General features: G+C 47.0%; 4 protein-coding genes across 12 annotated transcripts in view; 3 read left to right on the top strand and 1 right to left on the bottom strand.

The window, feature by feature from the left end:
* Positions 1 to 3: 3 nt before the first annotated feature.
* On the bottom strand, positions 4 to 26844 carry WDR54 (WD repeat domain 54). 6 transcript variants are annotated; one of them, XM_015087045.3, is made up of 11 exons: positions 26601 to 26842; positions 3563 to 4124; positions 3032 to 3254; positions 2817 to 2879; positions 2357 to 2423; positions 2213 to 2266; positions 1758 to 1885; positions 765 to 865; positions 528 to 690; positions 268 to 342; positions 4 to 190 (listed from the first exon to the last, which is right to left on the bottom strand). In XM_015087045.3, the coding sequence occupies exons 3-11, from the start codon at positions 3251 to 3253 to the stop codon at positions 59 to 61; spliced, it is 1005 nt and encodes a 334-aa protein (XP_014942531.1). In that variant the 5' UTR covers position 3254; positions 3563 to 4124; positions 26601 to 26842; the 3' UTR covers positions 4 to 58. The 6 variants fall into 6 exon arrangements, with proteins under 6 accessions (XP_014942531.1, XP_014942530.1, XP_026927967.1 ...); XM_015087044.3 differs by having other exon boundaries at positions 3584 to 4124; XM_027072166.2 differs by having other exon boundaries at positions 3617 to 4124.
* CA3H2orf81 (chromosome A3 C2orf81 homolog) lies at positions 3274 to 8679 on the top strand. The gene is made up of 4 exons (XM_027072161.2): positions 3274 to 3916; positions 6590 to 6811; positions 6893 to 7114; positions 7292 to 8679. The coding sequence occupies exons 1-4, from the start codon at positions 3899 to 3901 to the stop codon at positions 8618 to 8620; spliced, it is 1791 nt and encodes a 596-aa protein (XP_026927962.1). The 5' UTR covers positions 3274 to 3898; the 3' UTR covers positions 8621 to 8679.
* Positions 8813 to 16051, top strand: LOC106988586 (retinol dehydrogenase 12). Of its 2 annotated transcripts, XM_015087046.3 has the most exons (6): positions 8813 to 9514; positions 9654 to 9893; positions 10157 to 10246; positions 12938 to 13126; positions 13595 to 13701; positions 13821 to 16051. In XM_015087046.3, the coding sequence occupies exons 1-6, from the start codon at positions 9337 to 9339 to the stop codon at positions 14007 to 14009; spliced, it is 993 nt and encodes a 330-aa protein (XP_014942532.1). In that variant the 5' UTR covers positions 8813 to 9336; the 3' UTR covers positions 14010 to 16051. The 2 variants fall into 2 exon arrangements, with proteins under 2 accessions (XP_014942532.1, XP_026927969.1); XM_027072168.2 differs by lacking the exon at positions 10157 to 10246.
* DCTN1 (dynactin subunit 1) overlaps positions 20284 to 27215 on the top strand; it is a 30677-nt gene continuing 23745 nt past the window's right edge. For all 3 annotated transcript variants that reach the window (XM_053200796.1, XM_053200795.1, XM_027072148.2), the window contains exon 1: positions 20284 to 20410. The gene's annotated coding sequence lies outside the window, so the exon portion shown is untranslated. The remainder of the gene's footprint in view (positions 20411 to 27215) is intronic.

Below are 27215 nucleotides of genomic sequence, written 5' to 3'. Positions count from 1 at the left end.
GGCTGGGAGGAGGGGTACTTTATAAACACCACAGGGAGAAAGGAGGACTGCTCTTCTCTCACACGCTGCTGAATCTCAGGATCTCAGCGAGGTCATAGCCAGTCACAGCAAAGGAGCTCCCCGAGGGGTCACAGAATCGGGCACCACACACCTGGGTGTCAGGCACACACTCACCATGACAGTGTTCCACCTGGGGGAGAAGAGGGCTGCTCAGGGCCTGCTGCCTCAGGCTTGGGCCCCCCTCTCCACTCCTGCCACCACACACACCTCAGTGTAGCCACTCTCTGGGCTCCTGCTCAGTTTCCAGATGTGTACAAAGGTGTCTTCGGCTGCAGAGAGAAGCTATAGAAAAGGTGGTGGGCTGAGTGGGCATTGGCACATGCCGACAGGGGACCAGGATAGGCTGGGGTGCCTGGTCCAGATACCCAGGGAGAGGGCTACACTGAGCAGCAGACAAGTCTGTGGACTTTCTCTCAACATCCCCAGCACCAGGAACAGGGTATGGAGGGATGAAGAAGGAGACTGACCTTGCCCGCCTCGGAAGCCAGGTCCAGGGCGCAGATGGCCCGGGCATGGGCGCTGATCTGGACATGCAGAGTTCCTGTGCCGGCCTCATACAGACGCACCTGCCCATCCCCGTAGCCTGCTGCTACTGTCCCATGCCACAGCTGCACGGAAGGGCATGGGACCCTGCAAGGGTGATAACCCACTTTAATTTCCTTGGACCCCTCAGGAAGGCATCAGTCTCCTTCCACCTCACCTACCCAAATCCTGGAATTCGGGTCAATAATTTGAATTCGGGCCCTGACCGCCAGACACACAGCAAGCCTGAGTCATCTGCCGTCACCATGTCAGCCACACAGTCCTAAGGAGAAAAGCAGGATCAGTCCTTCCCTTTCCCCCTGCTGGGTCCTGTATACAGAGCAGGAGGGGAGGGGACACAGCATTTGCATCTTTGTCTCTCTAGGGTAAGGGCAAGACATGCAGCTCTCCTGGGCTGAATGGAGGGTTCCCCCAGGATGCATAAAAAGCTTTCTTTGCTTTCCTTAGAGCCTCACTCCCCCTGACCCCCGACAAACCATGTGTTAGGAGAGGGATATAACTGTCTTCCCTGGAAGGATAGTAAAACTGAGCCCATAGTGTTACAACCTTCTGGAGGTCCTGCAGGGAGCCAGTCACAGTCATGACTAGAGTCCAGACCTCTTGAGAACCCCCAACTCCAGGCAGCCAACATAGCCCATGGGCCCAGCTGTGGGTCAGGTGCGGTGGAGCATATGAATTAGAAGATACATCCCCTGCTCTCAAGAGGTTTGCAATCCAATTAGGGAGACAAGAGTTGTCTTTGAGAGTAGTACCGATTCAGGGTTCTGCCAAGGGAGATCAGTGAGAACGGAAATAGGGGGATGGCTTCCCAGAGAGAGTGGCACTGGGGGTGGGTCTGAATAGGTAGGACTTGCCCAAGTCCAGAAAAGGAAGCTGCATGTGTCAGACTTGGAAAGCATCTTAGAAAACATCTGTCCCAACTCCTCAATCCACACTAGTATTGAAAAGTGTTCATGAACTACTAAATGCCACGTAAATGGAAAGTCAGGCTTCATCACTGGACTTAAGGTTGCTGAAGCCTAGGAAAGTGCAGCAATTTGCCCAAAGCCATCCAGCTGCTTAGTGACAGAGTCAAGACTTAAACCCGGGTGTCCTGCCTCCCAAAATGGGAAGGCTCCCAGGCTCCTTGGAATTGGTAGGGGGAATCCACTCACCTGTCCCTGGGCAGGTTCGGTGGCAATGTCTGTGACTGGTGTCTGGTGTCCAGCCAGCTCTTCGCTCAGTACAATGTTGGGACCCTTGGCTGGGATGTCAAACACCAGTATCCGGCCCGACCATGTTCCTGCGGAACCAGTGCCCCACTGATGGCTTCCTGATCCTCCCCAGTGTCCAACCACCACACGTAGCACTCCCGCCATCCCATAAACCTTCATAACAACCCCCCGACACGGGGCCCCAACAGCTCTGCTCCTCCAGTGACCACCATTGTTCTCTCCTACCCTGCCCCTCTGAAGCCCTCCATGCTTTTCTGGAGTCTCTAGGGGCTTCCTTCGATCCCATCCTTCCCTCTAACCCTCAAAAATTCCCTCAAACCTTCAGCATCTTCCTGGCCAGAGCCCACACCCCTATACTCCAGCACCCCCCAATTTCCTGCCTTTGGCTCCCTCACCCACACAGATGAAGTGGCCACTGGCAGCAATCCCTCGGGCAAACACAGCCTGTACTGAGTATGAAAGGGGAAAACAATTAGAAATAGCACCTCCAGCCCCACCCAACACTCCCTACCCTGATGGCACTCAAGTCCTGCAGGTACCTGGCGATGCATCTCCAGAGTCCAGTGCGTGCCAGTAGACCATGACAGAGCCATCTGACTCGTACATCTGCAAGACAAGAAGCAAGGATGGGGGCACAATCCAGCTGACCTTTGCTGAGCTGTGTACTTCACATATTCATGTCAGGCCTTAGCCCATTTAATCCTCAAAACAACTCTGGAAGGCAGGCAGTTTTTATTCCCATTTTACAGAGGAGGACACTGAGGCTCTGGTAAGTTAACTAAATTGTCGAAGGTCATACAGCTAGTAGAGGGGAAGGTATTGGAGATGGCACTTGGGAACTGGAAAAGATGGGAGAAAGGAAGATGAGAACCGAGGAAGAATGAGCTAAACATGTGAAAAGTTTGTAAGCATTTAGAGACAAGTAGGGAAGGGTCTAGGGGCTTTGGGGAGGAGTTGAGAAAACTCTACTGGGGGAGGGTAGGAAGCGCCTCTTCTTACCTGTATTCCTCGATGTGAGGTGAGTACCAGCAACACTCGGAAAGGGAGGACACACCAATGGACCTAGAGGGAAGTGGCCCAGTCGGAAGAAGTGGTCAGAGCAGAGGACAGGAGGACTCAGAAGAGCGTTAAATCAGAGGGTTAGGGAAGGCCTATTCCTTGAGGTTTGGAGAGGAAGGACAGAGCTTAGGACCGGGTTCAGCAACACCACTCACCTGGGTGATAAGCGGAGGGCTCACTCCGGCTCCCTCCTTAGCGTGGAGCTGGCGCTGGGCCAAGGGCACACCTTCAGGGGCAGCGCTGACAAGCTGGGCGCTGGGTCCATGGACTACCCCAAAATGTGTGAGGTTGCGGGAGGGCAGCTGCAGCACACTGAGGTTGTTGCACAGTGCAGCGGCCGAACCTCTAAGGGGAATGGAGCGCTCCCGGCGGAACATCCTAGTGAAGAGAGGCTCGAATCACAGGCGCGCTGCGAACAGTAGACAGCGGTGATTACAGCGGGAGGAATGGGGGGTGCTGTCATGAGGCACTAAAGACCACTGGGAGTGGGTAAGGATGTGATGGGGAACCCGAGGATGGCGATAGGAGAGTCCGGAGCGGGGAGGTCTTGGGGAGCGGGAAAAGGGAACCCTAGGGCTGAGTCATGGGGCGATGGGGAAATCCCAGAGGAGGAATGGTGATGGCACAGGACCCGATGGCCCCAAGCGCCCGAGCGAAGGCGGGGTGAGGCAGGGTAGCCACCGCACCCCTCTTCCTTCAGCTGGCACCCTGAAGCTCCCGGCGAGGGTCAGAGTTCACACCCGCAGGTCGGCTTGCCTGACTGCGGAATCTTGAGGTCCCTGCGAATCCACCGCCACCATAGAGACGACGCACGTACGCACGGCCAATAGGCGGGGCCGAGCAACCCAAACGTACAGAGCGCGGCGCGGTTGCCAGGGCAACTGTGGGCGGGGCGAATCGGCCTGCGAGGGGTGAGCCTCTCCGTGCTAGGCGCCGTTGCTAGGGCGACGGTTAGGCAGGAGCGGCGGCAGCAAGGCTGGGAAGCTGCTTGAAACCCCGGGGTTGGAGCGACCGCTGCGGCGATGGCTCACGAAGGCTCGGTGAGCTTCAGCTCGGCTGGGGGTGCGCTGGAGCACCGGAATCGGCCTTTAAGGTCGGTGGCGGGAACCATGCATCGGGTAGGCTCCGCGCTAGTCGGCGCCGGCCCACCATGGGAGCGTTGGTGGTGACCAAGGATGCCACGTCGGTCTCGGGCAGAAAATCTACATCTCCACCACGCTCGCTAACACGCTCTGCCACAGTCGGAACCTGAAGGAAAAAGTCAAATGGGTGGTGCAGAACCCAAGAACAGGGCTTTTTGGAAGCAGCTAATGCATGTAATAAGTCTCTTATATTGAGGTACCCATTCAAATGGATAAACCAGAATTGGTCAGGCATTGGGGAGAGGTGTTGCTAAATAAACTCCCTTTCAAGGATTTTTAAGAGAAAGAAATGGATTAAACAACTCTGAGGCTGCACTTAAAAGTCAAATTGTTTATGGGGCGCCTGGGTGGCTCAGTCAGTTGAGCGCCCGGCTTTTGCTCAGGTCATGATCTCAGGGTTTGTGAGTTTGAGCCCCGCGTCGGGCTCTGTGTTGACAGCTCAGAGCCTGGAGCCTGTTTCACATTGTGTCTCCCTCTCTCTCTCTGCTCCTCCCCCGCTCGTGCTCTGTCTCTCTCTCTCTCAAAAATAAATAAAACATTAAAAAAATTTTTTTTTAAGTCAAATTGTTTAAAAGCCAAGGAAACTTTAAATAAAACAGATTTGAGGAGGTTTTGTGCTATAATATTTCTAGCCCCTCTGGTCAGGCCATGTCTAGGCACGGTCGCCATCACCGGTGCCACCCATGAAACACTGGGAGGGTAAATACAAGAAACAGACTCTCCTCTCCGGACCCTACGTGCCCTGCTCTGGCCAAGCCTGGTCTGGGCTGTGGGTTATTCCCTGGGTTTGCCACCAGGGCTGTTTTCACCAGCAGAAAAGGGAAATGACACTTAAGGGATTTTGAGGTTCAGTGTAAGGTTTAGGAAACACCAGATTTGGGGGAGAATGAATTTGGGAGGACATCTGGTATGAAGCAATAAGGTTGGGGTGAGGAGGCAAAGATTTGGGAAGATTACATTTAGAGGTACATTTTGGAAAGAACCAGGTTCAGAGAGACTTGAAGGAAAGTGAGGAGGTTCCCAAGAATCTGCTTATAAATTTCTTATGTCCCTAAAATGAATTTATGGAACCAATCTTTTTCTTTTTACATGGCGTTTTCTTGATTATAAAAGGATAAAGCCTCATTATAGTACAGAGAACTTATAAAATAGAGAAGAGCACAGGAAATAAACATATCCACTGTTACAGTTTTGGTGTTTTCCTTTTCTTTCACACATAATGGTTTATACAACTGAGATGATATTGATATGTCATTTTATACCCTGTTTCTATCATGTATCATTACATCATAAGTATTTTCATGTGCCATTGTAAATTCTTCCTCAAGATTATCTTTAATCATTGCATAATATTCCATAATATAGAGGGCACACAATTAACCATATATTCTTTTTGTTACACATATGTTTTAAATATGTTTAAGTGTTTTAAATATTATGCTATTGTAAATGACAGCTCAGAGAGTATTGAAGGATATATTGTGATTTTCACTTCAGAATATGCCTTAAAGGAAGGAAGGTTGGACACCTTTTCAAATGTTTGTTAGTCATTTGCAGTTCCACTTTTGTGAAATGTTATGTCCTTTGCTTATCCTTGGGGTCTTAGGCTTTTTATTATTTTTATATGAGTTTTTAGTATACTTGGGAATATTTATCCTTTCTTATATTTATTGCACTTTTAGAAAGCAGGATAAAGTCAGGTTCTAGGGGCAGACAGACCTCATATGAATTATGACTCCACTACTTTCTTGCTGTGTAATCTGGGCAAATTCTGCAAAATGAGGATAAAAAAATAGCATGTAGTCTAAAAATGTAAGGCTTGAGTCGATTGTATGTAAATGAAACATTTAAGTGCCAGTAAATGGTAACTACTGTCAGCTTGTACTTAGGAGTGTTTTAAAATATGTACAGGAAAAAATTTGCATATATATATATATATATATATATACATATACATATATATAGCTATTTATTATTTCTTACATAGCTTTTATGCTTCGGTAGGTCTTTCTCGCCCGGAAATTGTATGACAATTTAACCTATTTTTTCCTACATTTAATTTTTTGCTTATATTTTTATTTCATTTGCATGTGTGTATCCTTTAATTCATCTGGAGTTTATTTAGATGTATATTGTGAAATGAGGATCTAAGTTGATTTAGGGGAGGGAGGAGGCTCTAAAGAGCACTAACCATTTATTGACTCGTTAAGTTCTTTGAACTCTCAAGGACTTTGAACCTTTTGAACTAGTGCCAATAGCAGGGACTGTGGCCTTAGAGCTATATATAGTTTGGGTATACTCTGTAATGTCAAGCAAGTGATGGTTAATTTGTGTTGTTTCAGTTTCTTTGTAAAATGGATTTAGTGAGCTGTTAAGAAAATTAAATTAGCTAGGTCAAACATCTAAAAATGCATCTGACACATCGTAGGCTCTTAGTGGACTGCCTGTTCCTCTCAAAAGGCTTTTCCTTCCTACTGGACAACTTGAGAAAGCTTCTTCCTAGCCTATAGCTGCGTCCCCATTCCACTTTTCCAGGTTTCCTGCCCTGATTGCCCCGTTCTTTCCTCACAGAGGCAGATCCGGGACCGCGGGGTGACCCGATCCAAGGCGGAAAAAGCGCGACCGCCTACGGTTCAGGTACCACAGGTGGACATCGTGCCTGGGCGGCTCACGGAAGCGGAATGGATGGCGTTCACGGCCCTCGAGGAGGGAGAGGATGTTGTGGGGGACATCTTGGCTGATCTGATGACGCGAGTAATGGACTCTGCCTTCAAAGTCTACCTGACCCAGCAGGTGGGTCTGGATGGGGGTTCTCCAGACCATCTCCACCCCGCCCCCCCCAAACTGGGCTAAGACCCTCTCTCGCCTCCGTAGTGCATTCCATTCACCATCAGTCAGGCCCGGGAGGCGATGTTGCAGATCACCGAGTGGCGCTTCCTGGCCAGGGACGACGGAGAATCTGCAGTGGCCGAGGACCCCACGTGGGGCGAGGACGAGGAACCTTTGGCATGCGCGACGGATGCCTGGGCTCAGGGATCAGTGCCCGTGCTGCAAGCGCCCGCCTCTGTGGGGCTGGAGGAGATCTTCCAAGGCGAAGTAAGCACAGCCCCCAGCTCCCTCCGCCCCTCATCCCCCTACTCTGTGCCTCGCCGCCGCCGCTGCGTCTTCCTTCTCCTCACGGCCTCTCTGGATTCCTCCACCCTTAGTTCCTCTCTCCCCTTTCCAATGTGTCACTATCCACCCTCCACCCCTAACCTCGGTGTATATCCCTAGGACCGAGGGAGCGTGGACCAGATCTCTTTAGGAAGATCGTGGACGGCGAGAGGCTCTCAGGAGCAGATGGAATCTTGGGAGCCTTCTCCAGAGCTGCGAGTCACTCCGGGCCCCCCACCTACCCCAGAGCTGTTTCAGGAGACAGGGACCGAGGGCCTTTTAGAGGAACTGGACGTCCAGGCCGGAGACCATCAGTCTTCGGCTGGATCCTTGAACTCGAGCAGCCAGCTGTCGGTGGAGATGGCTCTCGACGGCAGTCCCCCACCTTTTCCGGATCTGTCCCAGGTAGCCAGCACCCAGGCATCAGCCCAGAGGGTACCGCCCCGCAGCTCCCAGTTCTCGCTGGAGGACCTCTATCATTGCACCGCCCAGCCGCACGCGGCTGGGGACTGGCTGAAGCTCAAGAAGGAGAAAGTGCCCCGCATGGACGGCCCCTCCTCCTCATTCGAGCCACAGGAGCCTAGGTGCGCGGACGCGCTGCGGGGCGCGCGTCACTACAGGGTGGGACGCATGGCCCGGGCGCGCCTGGACCCCGCGCGGCTGCCGCGCCACTGGGTGCGCCCGCTGGCTGAGGTTCTGGTTCCAGACTTCGAGGCGCGCCCGCTGGAAGCCTACCGCGGGAGCAAGAGGGGCGGGAAGACGGAGGCTCGGGCCAGACCCCTAGCACCGGGCCCCAGTGTCCGCGTCTCCCCGACAGTTTTCTTTTCTCTCTCGCCTAGTGCTCCTTTCCGTGTCTTGGGCCCGGGCCCTGCTCTCCAATCCCCCTCTTTGAGCTTAGGCCCACCGCCGCCAGGCTTTGGGTCAAAGTCGGCCTTTCCCAGCCCTGGGCTTCGCTTTCTTGCCACCCACCCAACCCTCCAGGATCTGGCCCGGAGCCCCAGCCCTAAACAGTGGCCAGGTGCCAAGTGGCCCAGTGGCTGGGAGGGGGCGGCCGAGTTGCTGGGCGAGATGTGGGTAGGCCGCTGCCACGTACCTCTGCATGGCCTTCATCCCAGGGACCTGGAGGGTCAGGATCCACACAGGAGGCCTCAGACGGCATCCCGAGTCCTCGAGGCCACGTCCCAGGTGATGTGGAAGCCCATGTTGCTGCCTGAGGCAGTGAAGCTGGCTCCTGGTGTGAGCTTGTGGAACCCAACCACCCAGGTGCTGCTCAGATCTGCAGTACCCCAGCAGGCAGACACAGAAGGCAGCATCTCTCTTCCCATCCAGCAGCACCCCATCCAGACTGGTGCCCCAAAGCCTCAGGTGACCATGAGACAGCTAACGAAGAACTCAACACCCAAAGTGTGGCCACTCCTCTCCAAGGACCTGACCCATTCTGGGTCCTGAAGCTCAGCCAGTACTTTCCTTCTTTCTACTTGCCAGAATAAACACCTCAGTTGCTTTAAGAGTTGGCCTGATGTCTGTCAGTTTCTTCCAAGGGTGCTTACTCAGGAACAGTTGTCCTGACGGCCTGGAAGGATGTGGAACACTGGGTCCAGGGAATAACCCCATTTCCACCCTTAGGAGACCCTGCATTAGGGCCAAGGTTGCTCCCCAGCAGAGGCATTCTGGAGAACCATCTCCCTCTCTACAAAGGAATAGACATAAGGGCTACAGGTCGGGTCTGCTTCAACTGGACGAACTTAAGAGTCTCTTTGCAGTAGGGGACTGAGGGGACAGCCCTGCTTAAGCACACCGTGATTAAAGACGGGAGAAATTTGATATTTTGCTTCTCCAGTTCTGGAGCTCATAAATTCACCTTAGGGTGGAAGTCCAAGTTTCACTTGTAGACAACTATGAGCCTACACAGGAGAACACTGACTCTAGGCCAAGGATAGCAGCGAGGCAATCAAGTGACTAAGGCACTCAGTTGAAGGTGGAGTTCACTCTCAGTTTCAAACAGGTTGCTTGAACAAATCAGAGAGTAACTGCCTCTTTAAATTTTGTGTCCTGGACAGCACACCAGCCTGACTGCTCAACCCCACTCAGCTTTGACTAGCTCCTCCCCAACTTACCTTCACTTCGGCACAACACTTCTGGTAGCAGGTCAGCAAGTTTTTGCAATGTTGCAGTGGTCTCTACTCAGCACCCTTGTCTGGAGCCCTGGCTCTGTCCTGCTCATTCTGGTCCTCCTGCATAGACTGTGTATGTGGCCTTGGCATAAGTCTCATCTTTGGGACCTCCAGCACTGCTCCACAGACTTGACTGGGAAGACAGCGGTGGTGACTGGAGCCAACAGTGGTGAGTGCCCTTCTCATCCTGCCACCTCATTTGGCGTCTCAGTCCAGTCCCCCAGTAGCCCCAGTGAGGCTGGCCAGAGGGCCAGCACGCACTTTAGTCACACCCCAGACTAGCCTACTCTGAAACTGCCCTTCTACAGGTATTGGGAAGGCCGTGTCCCAGGAGCTGGCCCGCCGTGGGGCCCGGGTGATCCTTGCCTGCCGTAACTGGGAGTGTGGACAGCAAGCCCTGGCTGAGATCCAAGTAGCCTCGAAGAACAACTGCCTCCTGCTTGGCCAGGTGGACTTGAGCTCTATGGCCTCCATCCGTAGCTTTTCCCGGTGGCTTCTGCAGGAGTGTCCTGAGATACATCTGCTGGTTAACAATGCTGGAACCTGTGGTACATGCCTTGAACTGCTGCCCCCAGACACATTGCAGGAGCCTCCTTTCCAGTTCAGGGACCCTAAAACAGGCACCCCCAAACCTAACTGGTGCACCCTGCTGAATAACTTTAATTCGTACGTGATCCTAAAAAGCCTACCTTGAGTAATAGCCCCCATCCTTGCACGTACATGTTCCTGTGGAGTTTCTACTGAATGCCAATATATGCCCTAGGTCTGTATCCCTCCATCACCCACTACCTATGTTCTCATTTCCTCCCAGGATTTCCCAAGACACTTACCCAAGAGGGCCTTGATCTCACCTTTGCCACCAACTATGTTGGGCCCTTTCTGCTTACAAATCTACTCCGAGGTAAGGAAGGATGGCTGCCTACCTTCTGTGCTGCCCTCACTTCTCATTCCCCTGGCATTTTCATAGCTTACTGTTTCCAATGGCTACTTCCTTTCCCTTGGCCTCAGCTGTTCACCGAGTGATGACACAGTAAGCTTTTTGATGCACACAGCAGGGCAACCCGCCTGACCTAAGTCAGGACTGGGAGGCTGGTACTAAAATCGGTCAGGCCAAAATATAACCAGCAAGGGGATATAAGATCCACCTCTCTTTCCCCCAGCTCTGAGTTCTAGGTAAACCAGTAGAGTCAGTCATCTCGACAAGAGCTTCTTAAGGGTGGCACTAGACCACTAGGAATATAGACACCAAGAATGCCTACTTCCTGCTCTCAAATAGCTCAATATCTCCCAGGAATCTAGACAGAACACATCACTGTCTTGGACCCAAGTCCTTTGACTTTCTGATTTTTGAATCTTTTCTACTTTAAGGAGGTTTGGGTTCTTGCTGGGGAAGCTGGGGCAGAGTGAGCGGTGGGCACTTTCTTCCTAACATTTTCTCCTGGATTGCACCCTCTTTAAAATAAAATCAATTTTGGGGGTTAGGTAATATGTGTCCAAAACATAAAACTGAAAGCGTACAAAAGGGATGACATTTCAAAAACTCTCCTCTCAGGGGCGCCTGGGTGGCTCAGTCGGTTAAGCAGCCAACTTTGGCTCAGGTCTTGATCACTCAGTTTGTGAGTTCAAGACTTGCTTTGGGCTCTGTGCTGGCAGCTGGGAGTTCAGAGCCTGGACCCTGCTTTGGATTCTGTGTCTCCCTCTCTCTCTGCCCTCCCCCACTCACTCTCTGTCTCTCTCTCAAAAACTGAATAAACATTAAAAACAAACAAACAAAAAAACCCCAAAAACCCTCTCCTCTTCTCCTTGAAAATCAGCTACCCGTTTGCCTCTTGGGAGGCAGTTTGTGTTGCCAGGATCTCATGGGCTCTTTAGTGGCTGATTAAATTAGCCACAAATGGAAAGTGAACAAGCACAAGGCAAAACTGTATGGGTTTGCAAGTAGGAATGTTTTGTCTCCTTTGCAAAAATTCTAACACCCTGGCTGCACCTTGCTTAGTAGTAGGTTCTTAAACTGTCTTTTCTCTTCTTCTTCTCTTATCTATTCTTCTTCTTGCCACTTCTAGAACACTTTTCACCATATTACTTGCTTAAAATCCTTGGAAGGAAGGTACTCTATCCTTTACAGGAGAGACTCTAAACCCCTTATCTCCACTTACAGACCCCCTGCAGACTGAGAGCCTCGCCTTTTGCCCTTCCTTAATCCACACTTTTCTCTCTAGCAGACAATCTGTAGCTCTTGGTCCGCACTTTTCCCCCCCTCCAGCTGTGCTTTTTGCACATGTAGTTGCCTCTATCTGCACTGTCCTCTCCCACTCTTTTACCCTGACTAACTTTATTTAGTTCATCCACCAAGACTGAGCACAGATACTGCCCGTGCTGTGAATCTTGTCCTTCACCTCCCCCAGCAGCCTCCCATTTATGGGGCTCCCTTAGCCCTTGTACACATCTCTGTTCCTGCATTGACATTGTTCCAGATGATCGGTCTCCAGTTAGGCTGTGAGCCCCTTTAGTCTTTATGTCACTATGCCTAAAAGTTTGGGGTCTGTTCTCTTTAAGAATAATTCTTTTTTCCAGCAAAATTTTGGCTAAATACCACCTGCTCAATTTTTCATTTGTGATTCTTAATTTAAATGTAGGGATCAAAATAGTTTTAGCATTTTGAACACTGTAAACTCATATGTGACAACTACTATTTTTAGTATTTTATAGAATCCAGACTATATATATATATATATATATATGTATATATATATATGTGTGTATATATATATATACATATATATATAGTAAGGCACTTAACATTTTTTTTAATGTTTATGTATTTATTTTGAAAGGGGGAGGGGCAGAGAGAGAGGGAGAGAGACAATCCCAAGCAGACTCCGTTCTGTCAGTGCATAGCCTGATGTGGGGCTCGATCTCATGAACCATGAGATCATGACCTGAGCTGAAATCAAGAGTGGGACACTCAACTGACTGAGCCACTCAGGTGCCCCCCACCCACTTTTTTTTTTTAAGATTTAATTTGTACTATTTATTGTATTTATTTATTTATTTTTTTACTTTGGAAGATAGTGGTTTGTTTGTTTGTTTTTTTAACACTTTCCCAAGTGTCTCTATACACATTTCTTTCCCCACTCAACCTAGCACCCTTATGTCCTTAGCACCTATCTTGGTGTCTGCCACGATCCAGAGACCTAACGAACATTTGGGTGACAAATATGTGAAAGACAGGTTACATGATGTCTCCAGTCTCTCCTTTTCCCTCTTGGCCACCAATGAGGTAAAACATAAATAAGGATCCATTAAATTAGCTTCAGCTGGCAAGTGGAAGAAAAACAAGGCAGAAGTCCAAACTCTACAATGAAAGAGGAGGAAAAACATTAGGAAAGTAGCTAATGAAAATGAGTCTCAGTTCACATTAAGCTGTCCTGTGCCTAGCCTGGGGAATGTGGGGGGTGGGCAGTGACCCTATCCTGAAAATCCTGGATGGTCCCTGCTCTCTTGGAGTCACCTGGAGAGGTAGGTTGGGGAGTGGGCATGGGAGTTCACTCCAGAACTTGGATCGAATGAGTGTGGTTCTCTTTCTACCCAGGGGCCCTACAGCGGGCAGGATCAGCCCGGGTGGTGAATGTGTCTTCCTTTCGGCATGCACATGGGTATGTTGATGAGGAACATCTGACAGGGGCTGGTAAACCCTTGATCTTTAACCAGAATTATGACTGCAGCAAACTGCTCTTGACCTCCTTCACTGGGGAGCTTGCCCGGAGACTTCAAGGGACAGGTAATTGCCTGTGAAACCCCCTTATTCCTCCATTCCCAACACCACCTCCCAACAGTCCACATCTCATCCCAATATGTTCTGGCTAGTGTCCCCCAACCCAGCTGTTAATCTCTGCCATTTTTCATCTATGCAGCCTGTATTTCACTCAAGTCTGTCTTCACATCTCCCTTTCAATCTTTCCAACTCTCTTATCACTCCTAACATCCCTTTCCTCTCAGTATTTTCCAATACCAACACCATCCGTTATGTTCCTCCTAAAGTTCACCCAATGCTTTCAAATACTTATGTCTCCTTACTGGCTTGAACACTACCATTCGTGTAAGTTCCAGAGGACCGACTTCCTGGACACCACCCCAAGCCTCTGGTTACATCTGCCCACAGACCTGGTAGGATCTTTGCATTATTGCATACTGGAGAAACACACTTAACTCTTTCTTCCCATGCTCTACTTGTGTCTCGTCCTTTCAGGTGTGACTGTGAACTCTGTGGACCCGGGTATAGTGTACACAAGTATCATGAAGCATTTTTCTTGGTCATACCGCTTCCTCTTTTGGCTCTTCAGCTTCTTCTGTAAGGTGGGTAGGGGAGGAGCTGGCTAGCCTGAAGTGGGTGGGTCAGGGCTCTGCTTCTGTGTGTCCCCAGTAGGCTAAAGTCAGCTTGGCATGACTCCTTCTCTTCCCCCATGTCTCTACAGGATGTCAGACAAGGCGCAGTCCCAGTCCTCTACCTGAGCTTGGCAAAGGAGCTGGATGGCATTTCTGGAAAATATTTTAGCAGTTCCTGTAGGATAATTCTTCCCGCGAAAGCTGCTCAGGATCCTCAAGCGGCCCAAAGGCTCTGGAATGCCACGGTCCAGCTAACAAACCTGGACAAGATGGACTGATCCCCCGTGCCCCCAGCCCTAACTTTGCCGTCCTCCCTGATTCCCAGCCCCTACTCTGATCCTGCCTTTTGTTTGTTGGCTCCAAGCATCAATCACCTTGTCTAGTATAGCAATCACGTCCTTTTCCTGTTGCCTCAGTGGCATGAGGGCTCAGATTAGCCAGGGGACAGTTTTAGCTTCTACTTTACTGCCAGTTCTCTAATGGAAGTGTTCATTCCTTGGATACTGGGATCTCCAAATCTACAGAGTCCCACGTTGTGGTGACCGGGGGGGGGGGGGTAAAACTCCTTCCAGTGGGGATTAGGGGTGCTGGAAGAAGGGAAACTTCCACCTGTATTGCTTAGTTTCTACCCATGTACTTGCTGACTCTGGGGGAGACAGCACCACACAATGCCATCTTGATTAAAGCATATACCACATCCTGTAGGATAGCAGTCTGACTTCACAGAGTGTTGTCTCTCAACTGGTACTGTAACTGAGCCTGCAGATGATCATTCCACATTTCCGTTAAACCAGCTGCTCCTGGGTGATGAGCCAAGCATTCAGATCAGTGAATTCTGGTGGTGGGAGCCAATTGTTTTTTCCCTCAGGTCTTGGTTCATCTGTATAAATTTGGGGATCGGCTCTTCAAATTTCACACACATACATGAATACTTTTTGTGGTTGCATTCCATCTATGATGTCCAGTTTTCCTAACCTTGGACAAGTATACTCCTATCTATTTAACTCTCTTTAATATCTTTACCAAATTTTCAATAATTTTATCCATAAAATCTTGCACCAGTTTTACTATATTTAATTCAGGTACCTTAATTTTGACACTATTGTAAATGGGGCTCTTTAACCTTTGTGTGCTGATTGTCTATCAAACGACTTGGAAAAGTTGTCTAATTTTAATGAGTTCTCTGTAGGTGCTTTTGGTTTTTCTACATAGAAAATCACCCCATCTAGGAAAAATAAGTTTTACTTCTTCCCTTTCAAGTATTCTAATTTTTGTTTCTTTTTCTAGGAGACCCTCATAGATATTCTAGCGTTAAACCGACCCTGTATTTCTGAAGTAAACCCAGTAAGCCCCACCTAGCATTTCTGGTCGCAGTGTTGTATAGACATTGCTAAATTGAACATGCTCATTATTGTTTAGCACTTTGTACTGTGTTCATAAATGAGATTGACCTATACTTTTCTTCTTAAACTTTTATTTAAGCAATCTCTGCACTCAACGTTGGGCTTGAACTCACTGCTCCAAGAGGAAGAGTTGCACACTCTTCCGGCTCAGCCAGCCAGGTGCCCCTGGCCTGTACTTTTCTTTGCCTATATTGCCATTGTCTGGTTTTGCTGTCATGGATGTATTATTCATTTTATACAATGAATTGGGGATTTGTGTTAATCCATGGACGTCATCTGAGAAGCAGTTGCCAAGTTAGGATTGAATGTTCAAGAAACCTATTATGGGAAACGGCTGCAAGAGAAAATGGGAAGGAAGCTGGGAGAAGCTGAGAGGGCCACCAGACTGTGATCTGAGTATGACCCTGAGTGAGGGAGGGAAAGAAGGCTGGTTGGAGCCTCTTAGAGTACAGTGCAATGATTTTTCCATTTGTGGATTCCCTCTCTTGTTTTGAAAGTATGCAATCTATTTATGTCCTTTAGTGGTTAGTCAAAAAATTTCAACCTGCCTATTTGAAATTGGGTGGGCCTGTCCTAATCAGGTGAGCCCTCTAAAAGTGTTTAGGTTTTCCCAGAAGCCAGAAAGACTCTCCTGTTTACCATGAAGAAATAAATTGCCACATTGTGGAGAGGGCCATTCCTCGGGAACTGAATTCTGCCAATACCCAGTGAGTCTGGAAGAGCACCCGGAGCCCAGATGAGATTGCAGCCCTGCAGTACATGGTGATTTCCGCCTGGTGAGACCCTGAATAAAGGATCCAGCTAATCTGTACCCAGACTCCTCATCCACAGAAACAGACAGTACCCGTGTTCTTTCAAGCCGCTGAGTGTAGTAATTGGTTATGCAGCAATAAAAAGCTCATATGGGATCCAAAGAACCGTCTCAGTTTTATTTGCTTGAAAATGTCTTTATTTCACCATTTTTGAGGGATCATTTTGCTGGCTAAGGAATTATAAGCCGACAAGTATTGTCTTTTATCTCGCTGAGCATAATTTCTTTGTCTCCTGGCTTTCATTGCTGCTATGAGAAATCAGATATTAATCTAACAGTACTTTGTAGGAAATGCCTTTTCTGTGTTGCTCCTTTTATGGTTTTATTATTGTCATTGCTTTTCTGCAGTTTCACTACTTTTAATCCAGATGTGTATTTCTTTTTGTTTGTTCTGGTGGGAATCCCTTGGGTTTCCTGAATCTGAGGATATATATGTCTCCTGTATTTCTATTTATTTATTTGATAAATCTGACACGTTAAATTTTATAAGTTTAATGTGTACAGTGTGTTACTTTGATACATTTATATATGTAATATGACTGCATTGAAGCAATATTTATCACATCATTACAGTACAGTATTATTGTCTATGTCCATCACACCATGCATCAGACTTCTATGACTTGTTTTCTACTCATTACAAGTTTATATCCTTAAACACCATTGATCTTATCCTTCCTATCCTCCATCTTGTAGTAACCACCATTTTACTTTGTTTTTTTCACAAGTTTGACTTTTTTAGATTGCCCATATAAATGATATCATACTATATTTGTCTTTCTTCATCTGACTTATCTCACTTAGCACAATGTACTTAAGGTCCATCCGTGTTGCCACAAATGGCAAGAGATCCTTTTTTTCTCATGGCTCAATAATATTTAATTATCTATCTATCTATCTATCTATCTATCTAGATATATACCTACACATATCTGTATATGTATAATACATATATATATATATATATATATATATATATATACACACACACATACGTATAGTAATCCATTCATCCATTGATGGATGTTTGGGTGTTTCCATATTATTTTGGCTATTGTGAGTAATGTTGGGATAAACATGGGTGTACATATATCTTGTTGAAAACCTGTTTTCATTTTCTTTGGGTATATACTCAGAAGTAGAATTGCTGGGCCATACAGTAGATCTGTTTTTAATTTTTTAAGGAAACTCCATATTGTTTTCACCGTGGTTAGACTAATTTACATTCCCCCCAACAGGTTTTATAAGGCTTCCATTTTCACCTCATCCTCACCAGCACCTATTGTCTCTTGTCTTCTTAATGATAGCATTTTCTTTAACAGATAAGAAGTGATACCTCATTGTGGTGTTTATTTTTATTTCCCTGGTGATTAGTGATTTGGAACAACTTTTCATGTGCCTGTTGGTCACTTTTATTGCCCTCTCTGGAAAATTTTCTATTTAGTTCTTCTAGAAATTCTTTAGTCATATTGTTTTTGTTGTTGTGTTAGTTCTTCGTATATTTTGGATATTAACCCTTTATTCGATATATGGTTTGCAAAAATTTTCTCCCATTCTGTAGGCTGCCATTTCATTTTGTTAATTATTTCTTTTGTTGTGCAGAAGCTTTTGAGTTTGATTTGGTCCTGTTTCTTCATTTTTACTTCTGAGTTTGGATAGTGGTGATGGTTGTGCTGGTTTTCCTTTACACTTCAAAAGTATTCTAGCTGATCTAAGAATTAAATTGACGTGGGACAGATTAATAGGAGAAAAATTCTGAGTCTCCCTCTCTCTCTGCCCCTCCCCCGTACTCACACTCTGCATCTCTCCCTCAAAATAAATAAACATTAAAAAAAAAAGAGAGAGATAAGGGACATAGAAGAGACTTTGATCAAACAGGCAGTGCTAGGTTCCTCCCTATTTACCACCCCTAGTTAATATTATAATGTAGTTATCTATGGTGAGAGCTCTCTTCCTGAAGAGGGTCCTCTATTTAAGTTCTTTTAAGCAGTTAGGTGGGAGGTGAAAGTTTCTTCCTCTTTTGGGCCTTGATTATTTTTAGCTTGAAATAAGCTGCATGCCAAAGTGACACATTTTGGGGTAGACTGCCCTTGGCTCCTACAGTTGCAGAATAATGTAAGTGTACTTAGTTCCATTGAACTGTATGCTTAAAAATGGCTAAAATGAGCATCCGACTCTTCATTTCAGCTTAGGTCATGATCTCATGGTTGTGAGATCCAGCTCCTCATCAGGCTCCACGAGGAGCACAGAGTCTGCTTAAGATTCTGTCTCCCTCTGCCCCTCCTCCACTTGTACTCTCTCTTTCTCAAAAAAAAAAAAAAAAAAAAAGGTTAAAAGGGTAAAATTTATGTATGTGTTACCACAAGAAAAAGTATGTGCATACAGTGCCTTTTAAATTTATTTTCATATGCCATTTCTCTTTAATTGAAGGGAATGGAGGCCATTTCTACTAAAATTACAGATGCACTTATTATTTGATCCAGATTTATCCTATCTGTATATACCTACTCACATACGGAGTGTCATGTGTACAAGGTGATTCACTGTAGTCTTGTTTGCAACTGGCAAAAGACTGGAAATAAAGTATCCCCCCCAGAAGAGGCTGGTTCATAAATTATGTATATCCAGGCAATAGAGTACTATGCAGCTGAAAAAAATGAATAAGGAAGATCTCTATTTACTGATTTAGAAAGATCTCCAGGATATATTAGGTAAAGAAACCAAGGTACAAGTATATATAGCATGCTACCTTTTGCATAAGAAATGGGAGGAGTAAGACTATGTATTCTTATTTGTTTGTATTTGCATAAAACATTTAATGGATAAGCAAGAAACTATAAAAACAAGGGTTACCTGTAGTGGGCAGGGGGAAGGAGTGGATGAGAACTAAGTTTGAAGGGAGGTTTTTCAGTGCATACTGTTTATATTGATTTGATCTTTACACCCCAATGTGGGGTGTAAACACATGACCCTGAGACCACAAATCAAGTGCTCTACTGAGACAGCCAGGCACCCCAGGTTGTTTTCACTCTTAGATTAACTGAGATAAATGAAACAATAGTTATCATTCAGGCTTTTTACATGGATTCATTTAATCTTCTAACAACCTAATAATATAGATACTATTATTAACATTCTCATTTTACAAGTGAGGAAACAGGGACATGGAAGGAGTTAAGTAACTCACCTAAGATCTCACACAGCCCACAAATTGCAGTTAGAATTCAAACCCTCCATCTATCAAATCCTGGCTCTCCCAACATCCTTGAACAAGTATCTTTGAACACTTGTCCTATTATTTCATTTCTTTGGCTACACTATTAGAAGTGGTTACATTGGAGGCACCTGGGTGGTTCAGTCCGTTAAGCTTCTGACTTCGGCTCAGGTCATGATCTCCCGGTTTGTGGGTTCCATCCCCTCTTAGGGCTCTGTGCTGACAGCTCAGACTCTGCTTCGGATTCTGTGTCTCCCTCTCTATCTGCCCCTCTCCGTCTTGCGCTCTCTCTTTCTCTCAAAAATAAACATTAATAACAACAACAACAAATTTTTTTTTAAGTAATGCTTTAAAAAAAAAGTGGCTACATTGGGTCAAGGAGTTTGTCCTTTTAATTTTTTTTCTTTCTAAATTAAAAGAACCAAAATGCCATTATGTACATTGGCATTATTTTACATTCCCATCATAAGGGCACGAGGGGGGTGCCTGGTTGGCTCAGTTGAGCGTCTGATTCTTCGTTTCGGCTCAGGTCGTGGTCTCGAGGTTCGTTTCATGAGCCTGCTTGTTATCTTCTCCCTCTCTCTCTGCCCCTTCCTCAGCTCGAGATCTCTCTCTCTCTCTCTCTCTCTCTGTCTCTCTCTCAGAATAAATGAATAAACTTGTGGGGAAAAAAAAAAAAACAAGGGCATAAGAATGCCTGTATCCCCATATGGATAACACTGAGTAGCAGCAAAATTTATTTTTTTCCTCAAGCTAACTGATGAGATATGGCTTGCCACTAATGTTTTAATTAGCAGTTTAGCACTCAAAAGCTTAGCGAATGACCCCTGGGGAGCCATTTGCCTAGGGCAACGAGTCGTCCAGTCCCGGTGCGCTGTCTCCCCTCGGCCGGCAGAGGGCGCAGGCTTAGAGGCTCCTCTCTCCTGTGGTCCTCGTTGGCTTCCCAGGCACAGTGCGCACGCGCATATTTCGCTCCAGGTGTCCAGCTTTGTGCCTGACCGAGGTCTCCTCGGCTGCGCTCAGCGCGCAGTTTTTAACCCTGGCTGGTTTTCGGGGAAGAGTAGCGTGTTCCCTGAACCCCGAGCGACTCTGGGCCTCTGGGGCGAGAGGGTGTGGGGCGGGCCTCGAGGGCTCGGGCGGCGCGTCGGGCAGCCCACGCGGGCGGGGCGGGCGGGGCGCGCCCGGCAAGGACTTGGGCGTCGGTCGCCGGTGGTGGGGCCGGAGCCGGGCGCGGAGCCCCTGACAGGACAGGTACGGAGGCGGCCACCCTGCCAACCGTCTCCGCCGCAGCCCTCCGCGTGTTCGCTAGGTTCCCGGCGGTGGACGGGGGGCCGGGTGCTGGACTGGGGCGCGGCATGGAACCCGGTGTGCGGAGCGGGGACGGTAGGGATGGGCCGCGGCGGGGTGGGCGCCTGCCTGAGTCTGGGCCTGTCCGACCCACCTGCACTCTTCAGTCTGGTGGTGTTCTCCGGGGTCGGAGTGGTGTTGCCTCCTAATTCCTCCGCAGCGGCGAGGGCCCCCCTCCTTTCCTGGGAGTGTCTGAGGCACCCCTGAGCCCATTCCGAGCTACAGGTTTCCTTGTGGGCACATGGTTGAGAAGTTTGTGTCAAAAGAAAAACAAAAAAACCGTAGAGGACTGAAACGTGGGGGCGTGGATATGGGTTTGTTGTATCTGTGCCTCCCACTGCTGGGGTCCGCCTTAACTGGCTGCATGACTCTTGAGAAGTCATCTTGCACATTCCTCTTGTCTTTAGGCAGAACTACAGGTAAATCACACACACAGGAACTCCGCCGTTTTTAAAGAGGCAATGATTTAGAAGCTTCCCCTCATGTATTGCAGTGATGAGAACAGCAAGCCCATGTTGACCACTTACTAATCCAGTGTGCTTAAGGTACTGAGAGTCAAAGAGCGATGAGGTCAAGATAGACATTCTTTACCCGGTGTACTGCCAAAGCCTCAGCCACTGGGATATTAAAGGAAATTACTATAACGTTTTTCTTTTAAGGCATTATGTGCTCAAATATGTTTTGAAACTTCATGGTTAAAGTTTTCTCTGGAATATTTCAGAGCCTTCAGTGTGCTAACAAGATCACTGAAAGTATGGTATGGAGACTTTCCCAGATTTGAATGGGAAATGCTGTTTTTCTTGGGTGCTAACTCTGTTTAACATCTGAGATAGTTTAGGAAGTGCAGTTCCAGAATTAGAAAATCAGGGTTTGGAAGGGACTGTGTAGGTCAGTGCTTTTCAAACTTTAATGGCTCATAGACTTGCAGGTCTTGTTAAAAACAGATTCCGGGGGGCTCTCCATTTCTTTCTTTTCTTTCCATTATTATTATTATTATTATTATTATTATTATTAAGCACGCACAAGCAGGGGAGGAGCAAGGAGAGAGGGAGAGAGAATCTCGAGCGGGCTCCACACTGTCAGCACAGAGCCTGACTTGGGGCTGGATCTCACAGACTGAACCATGAGATCATGACCTGAGTCATGATTGAAGGTCCCACACTTAACCGACTGAGCCACCCAGGTGCCCCTGTTTCTGCATTTCTAACAAGTTCCCAGGTGATGCTGCTGCTGCTGCTCTACGGACCACACTTTGAATAGCAAGGGTGTTGATCACTGGATTGAAATTTAGAGACCATGTTCTGCTTCCTGCTTTGTAACATAAACTTTGCTGCCTTGAATGAGCCCCTTCACCTGTCCAGGTCTGTAAAATAGGAGGCTGGACTAGAAGAGCAGTAAGGTTCCTTTCAGATCTAAAATGCTTGTGATTCAAGTTCAGTAACCTTTGTGATAGTTGAAGTCCATCTAAAATATCCTTCCCAAATGGCCAGTTTGGACTTGAATATTTTCTAATGGGAATTTACTACATTTCATCCTGAGATAGCTTAATAAGGAACTTTTTCAACTAACTGAAATACATCTCTGCAACTTCCATCCTGTTGGTACTAGGTTATTTTTTAGAATTGAACAGAAAAAGTACAGTCCCCCTTTAAAAAGGTTACTCTTAAAGTATTAGATGATGGTTGTCCTCCCAAATTTTCTCTGCTGAATAATCCTTAATTCTTCCATGTCATTGTTTCAAATCCCTCTTTTATTTTTTTTTTTAACATTTATTTATTTTTGAGAGACAGAGAGAGACAGAGCATGAGTAGGGGAGGGGGAGAGAGAGAGAGGGAGGCCCAGAATCCAAAGCAGGCTCCAGGCTCTGAGCTGTTTGGTAGCACAGAGCCTGATGCAGGGCTCGAGCTCACGAACCGCGAGATCATGACCTGAGCCGAAGTCGGACGCTCAGCCGACTGAGCCACCCAGATGCCCCTCAAATCCCTCTTTTAAATTTAGTCTTTCTGCATGGAGTCTAGTGAGGTTTTGGCTAGCCTTTGAAGGCTGGGTGGGGCTTGCAAGACTAGGGAAAGCATCCTAAGCAGCTGCCAGTGGTGCAGAGATGACGCTGCATATGTCAGAGCCAAGATTGTTTGGTTAAGTAAGAAATGGTATGTCAGTGAAAGATTTGGGGCAGGTGAGTATATGGACAAAATATTTTAGAGTGCATCATCGTGTTAATGTGATATATGATGTGGTTGGAAATGGAGAAGGAGAGAGGCAGGGAGCCAAATATACTTCACATCCTAGTAGTAGAGGATTTATGTTGATGATAGAGGAATGCCTTATATTTGTGTATAAGATTTTACAGATTACAGAACCTTCCACCGGCATGATCCCATTTTATTTAATAGTCCTGTGAGGTGGGCAGAGCAGCTGTTATCCTGCTTTACAGATGAGGCGCCAAAGGGGGAAAATGCCTTGCCTTAATTCTCAAAGCTATTAAATGGTGACCAAAGTGGCGACAATGGTAATGGAGGAGAAAAGAAGGATGCAGGACGCAATACTAAGGAAGAATTGGTTAAGTTGGGCCTGACTGACAGGAGGATACAAAGGAGAAGAAGTTGTTACAGAGAATTCAAGATTCAGGAGACTCATACTACCATTGACAACTGCCACTCTATGTTTTACTCTACCTTCTCTGTCATTGCTAGTGGCTGCCTGGAGTTATGGGTTGAGAGGGATTGTAGTAGAGGATTCCCAGGTTGCTTGGCCTGTCTACAGCTACTGGTGGTACTGTGGGGACTTGGGTGTCTGTCCCATACCAAGGGAAATGAGAACTGGATCCACATCCCTGAGGAGGTAAGTGCTGAGCGGTTGACTGATTGAAATCTACCTTAGGGTCCTTGCCATCCTGGAGACTCTGGATTTGGCTTTATATCATTTTTTTTTTTTTTTTTTGAAGTTCAGGCTAGTACCAGTAGCACTTGGCTGATGGCCAAATTGAGTGTCCATTCTGACCTCTTGAAGCTCCTACATATCCCCTGAGGGTTTCTCTTAAGCAAATACTAGACCTTTGTCACCCGCAGAGCCTCACTCAAGCTGTTTTCCCAGATCTGCACTTGCGCTAGAGCCTAGAGGTCTCTCTGTGGTCCTCCTACTGTGGAAGCATGTGAGATTGAGAATTAGTGTCATTGCCAAATTCCATAGGACCTGGGGCTGTCCCTACATTTTTAGTTTCTTAGGCTCCTATCTGGAGAGGAAAGAGCACATCTGCTGGGGTTTGTGTGTGCATGACTGTTAATTTCCTCCATGGTGGGGGTCTTTTTAGGGTAACCTACTCTGGGAAAGTTGACAGAGCCAGCTTATATCCCTAGAGCCTGGTGTTGGTACAGGCTTGTATTTAACATTAAATGTCTTCTGTGCTCAGTGCTTAAGATACTGAGATGAATAAAAACTCCCTTCCCTGGAGGAATTCATGATGGGATAAGAGAGACAATATTTTGATAAAAACGTGGTGTTGTAATAGAGATCTGTCCAAAGTGCTGTGTGAGGGCACAGGGGGGAATGGCTAGCTCTACATGGAGACATTGGGAGTCTTCAGGAAAGAGATGATAATAGAGCTGAGCCTTAATGATGAGAAAAGAGAATGGCCTTGGTGACATTTGCAGTATTTATAGAGGCAAAGGGGGGAAGGTAAATAGATCCATGTAGCTGGAATATACGAACTTTGGGATCAAAGGAGAGGTTATTGATGAGACTAGGTGTAATGATGCCAGGTTTTTAATGGTCTATAGTGCTGTGCTCAGAAGATTCAGTTTTGTGGGCAGGGAGATGATGTGATTCTATTTTGGGAAGCTAACTGAGGAAGTAGACCGAAAGGGGAGAATCTGGATCAGGGACATTAGTAGGAGACTCTTGTAATAACATAGGCATGGCTTAAGACTGAAGTAAGGATTAGGTTAGTGGGGATGGTAAGGGGATGAATCTGAGAGAAACCGTGGAGACAGTCAACCTAACATAATGATTACCAGGTTGTTGAGAACAAAAGAGGGAGTTGTTAAGGATGACTTGGTCTTCTGTTTTGGGTGAGTGGTGGTGCCAGTAGTAAAGAGGGAATGTAGGAGTGCCTGGGTGGCTCAGTCAGTTAAGCATCTGACTCTTGATTTTGGCTCAAGTCATGATCTCACGATCGAGCCCTGAGTCAAGAGCCCTGTGTTGAGTCCTGCCTCAGGCTCTGCACTGGGCATGGAGCCTGCTTAAGAGTCTGCCTCTGTCCCTGCTCATTCATATTCTCTCTCTCTCTCTCTGTCTCTCAAAAAAAAAAAAAAAAAAAAAAGAAAGAAAATCTTTTTTTTTTTTTAAAAAGGGAATATAGAAAAAGAATATTTTTTGAGGGGGAAGTTACCAACTGTGTTTTAAGTTATGTTGAACTTGGGTCCGTGGCACTTAGCAAACAGGTGGAAGTGTGGGTCTGAGGTTCTGAAGAGAATCTGTGCCTGAGGCAGTAGGTGTAAGTGGGAGTTGATGCTGCGGGAATGGATGAGCCTGGCTATGCTTATAGGAGGCTGAAGATGACAGAGGAGTCAAGAAGGATTGGTGTGCAAGGTAAGACAATGTTGTCCAGGGAGCTGGGAGAGGAAAATGTTCCAGGAAGATCAGCAGCTTCAGTTGCTACAGGGAAGTCAAGTTAAGACGAGCTTGGAAAATGTGCCTTGAGACTGGATTGTTGGATCACCAAGGCTCTTCTACTTTTGGAGTGTGAGCAGCTTCCGAGAAGTGGTAGGGACAGGAGCCAGGTTGAGCCAGATTGAGGAGTGGATGGGAAGGGAGGACAGGGAGGGTGTACTCACTTTGAGTAGTTTGGCAGGGAAGGAAGGGAGGGAGATGGTGGCATCTTGTGGAAGAGGTAGCAGTGACTAGAGACAGTTTTTCCTAGAAGAGTCTTGAACATAGGTTACCTGATCCTGTATAAGAGCTAGTAGATAGGGTGCAGTTGAAGGTAGGAGAAAAAAATATGATTGCTAAATCAGGTCCTCAGAGGAGGGTGGAAGGGTTGGCTCTGAAAAGAATGGGACATCATTTTCTTTGAAAGAGGAACGACAGAAGAAAGAATATAGGAAGAAAGAGGCAATGATGGTTGCAGATGTATCTAAATTTGCAAAGGAATTCTTATCTAACAGGTTCAGTTTTCTTTTTCAGCAGAATTATCTGCTGAGGAGAGCGGGTGCTGGTGTGGGCTCAAATAGGAATAGGACTTGAAATTAGTAAGGGAAGCTTGAAATAACTGTCCAGAGGCAGGGAAAGAGAGTAGACCTGGTATTCTCTTCAAGAGAATCTGAACTTGAATCTTGCATTGTAGGCCTCTCCTTCCTCTTTCTCATAATAATAATAATAATAATAATGGCTGATGTTTATTGATGCTCCATACCAGGTGCTCTTCTAAATGCTTTAAAGGCATCCTCGTGTAATTTTCACAACTTTGTTAGAAAGGTATTGTTGTTGTCTCTATTTTACACAAGGGGAAATCAAGGCATGGAGGATTACTTAGGCTTAGTAGTGTTTATATTTGATGAGTCTCTTACCTCTGCTGAAATGGCATTCCTTCCTCTTAGGCACCAGAGAAGGCAGAAATTTAATCCCAGCCCCCAGTTTTCTGGACCTAGAGGGGCTAGAGTCTCGGGCTGCTAAGAGCAAGTCTTACCTGGCCAGTGTGTGAGCACGACTGTGGCATGGGTGGGCAGGGAAGTGGGGTCGGTGTTGCCACTGGCCTTTTACAAATAGGTAGGAAACTCTGAAATCCTTGAATGAGAGTAGCATCCGACTAGAAAGACAAGTAACTGATAGTGATTTGACAGGTATTGCAGGCAGAGATTCTGTCACCTGAGACAGTGAATATGTAAAAGAGAATTGTCTCCATCAACCAGAAAAAGAGAATTTTTTTTCTGCCACATATGGGAGTAGACAGACCTATATAACCTTACATAATAGCATAGATTATTAACACTCGCCTTTTATGTTATCCCCTTTAGTGTGATAGAATTTGCAGGTAAGATGCGCTTGAGTGAAGGGGGAGAATGGTGGGATAGCATGAATGGAAGAGAAACAGGCTTACCTTTTTCTGCTGCAGCCACTGGAGCATCATTTCTGTGTCCTTCCTCTTGTGGTTGCTATGGATACGCCTTTGCGTGGTGACTTGAGGAGATTGATTTCCATTATGATCAAATGATGACGTGGATTTAAAAAGAAAGGACAGAATGCTCTGCTTCTGGGGAGTGGCTGGTGAGCTGCCCAAAAGGCAGAGTCCAGGCACAGCCAAGGTGGCTGTGGCTTTGTTGGCTGCCTTGGCTTTTGCTGAAGTTGTGAAATGGTGCATCTCTCTCTTTAGAGCGCAGGCTCAGGGTTCCCTGTCTGCAGGGTCCTAGTGCCAGAGATTTGCAGTTGATTCATGGGGAGGAGCCGGCAGGAACTTCAAACAGGCTGTTAAGTAGGACTCCTGCTAGCACTGGGAAGGTTGTAGTTCTTGAGTATGGGGCTGGGGGCTGCACTCAAGTACCTGTTACCTTCCTGCAAAAGTTCCTTTATTGAGGATAAGTGAGGCATATTGTATAGCTTTCCTCCCTGACTCTTCAGGGTCTGAACCCTCTGGAGGCAGGCCTGGTAGTCTCTGGGTATTCTTGGAGGAAGGGGATACTTTGGGAAGAAGTCAAGCTGCATTCAGATTGGGAGT

This window comes from Acinonyx jubatus, chromosome A3, assembly GCF_027475565.1.
Source record: "Acinonyx jubatus isolate Ajub_Pintada_27869175 chromosome A3, VMU_Ajub_asm_v1.0, whole genome shotgun sequence".
Lineage (NCBI taxonomy): Eukaryota > Metazoa > Chordata > Mammalia > Carnivora > Felidae > Acinonyx > Acinonyx jubatus.
The sequence above is the reverse complement of the archived record's forward strand: the minus strand, read 5'-3'. Positions and strand labels throughout refer to the sequence as shown.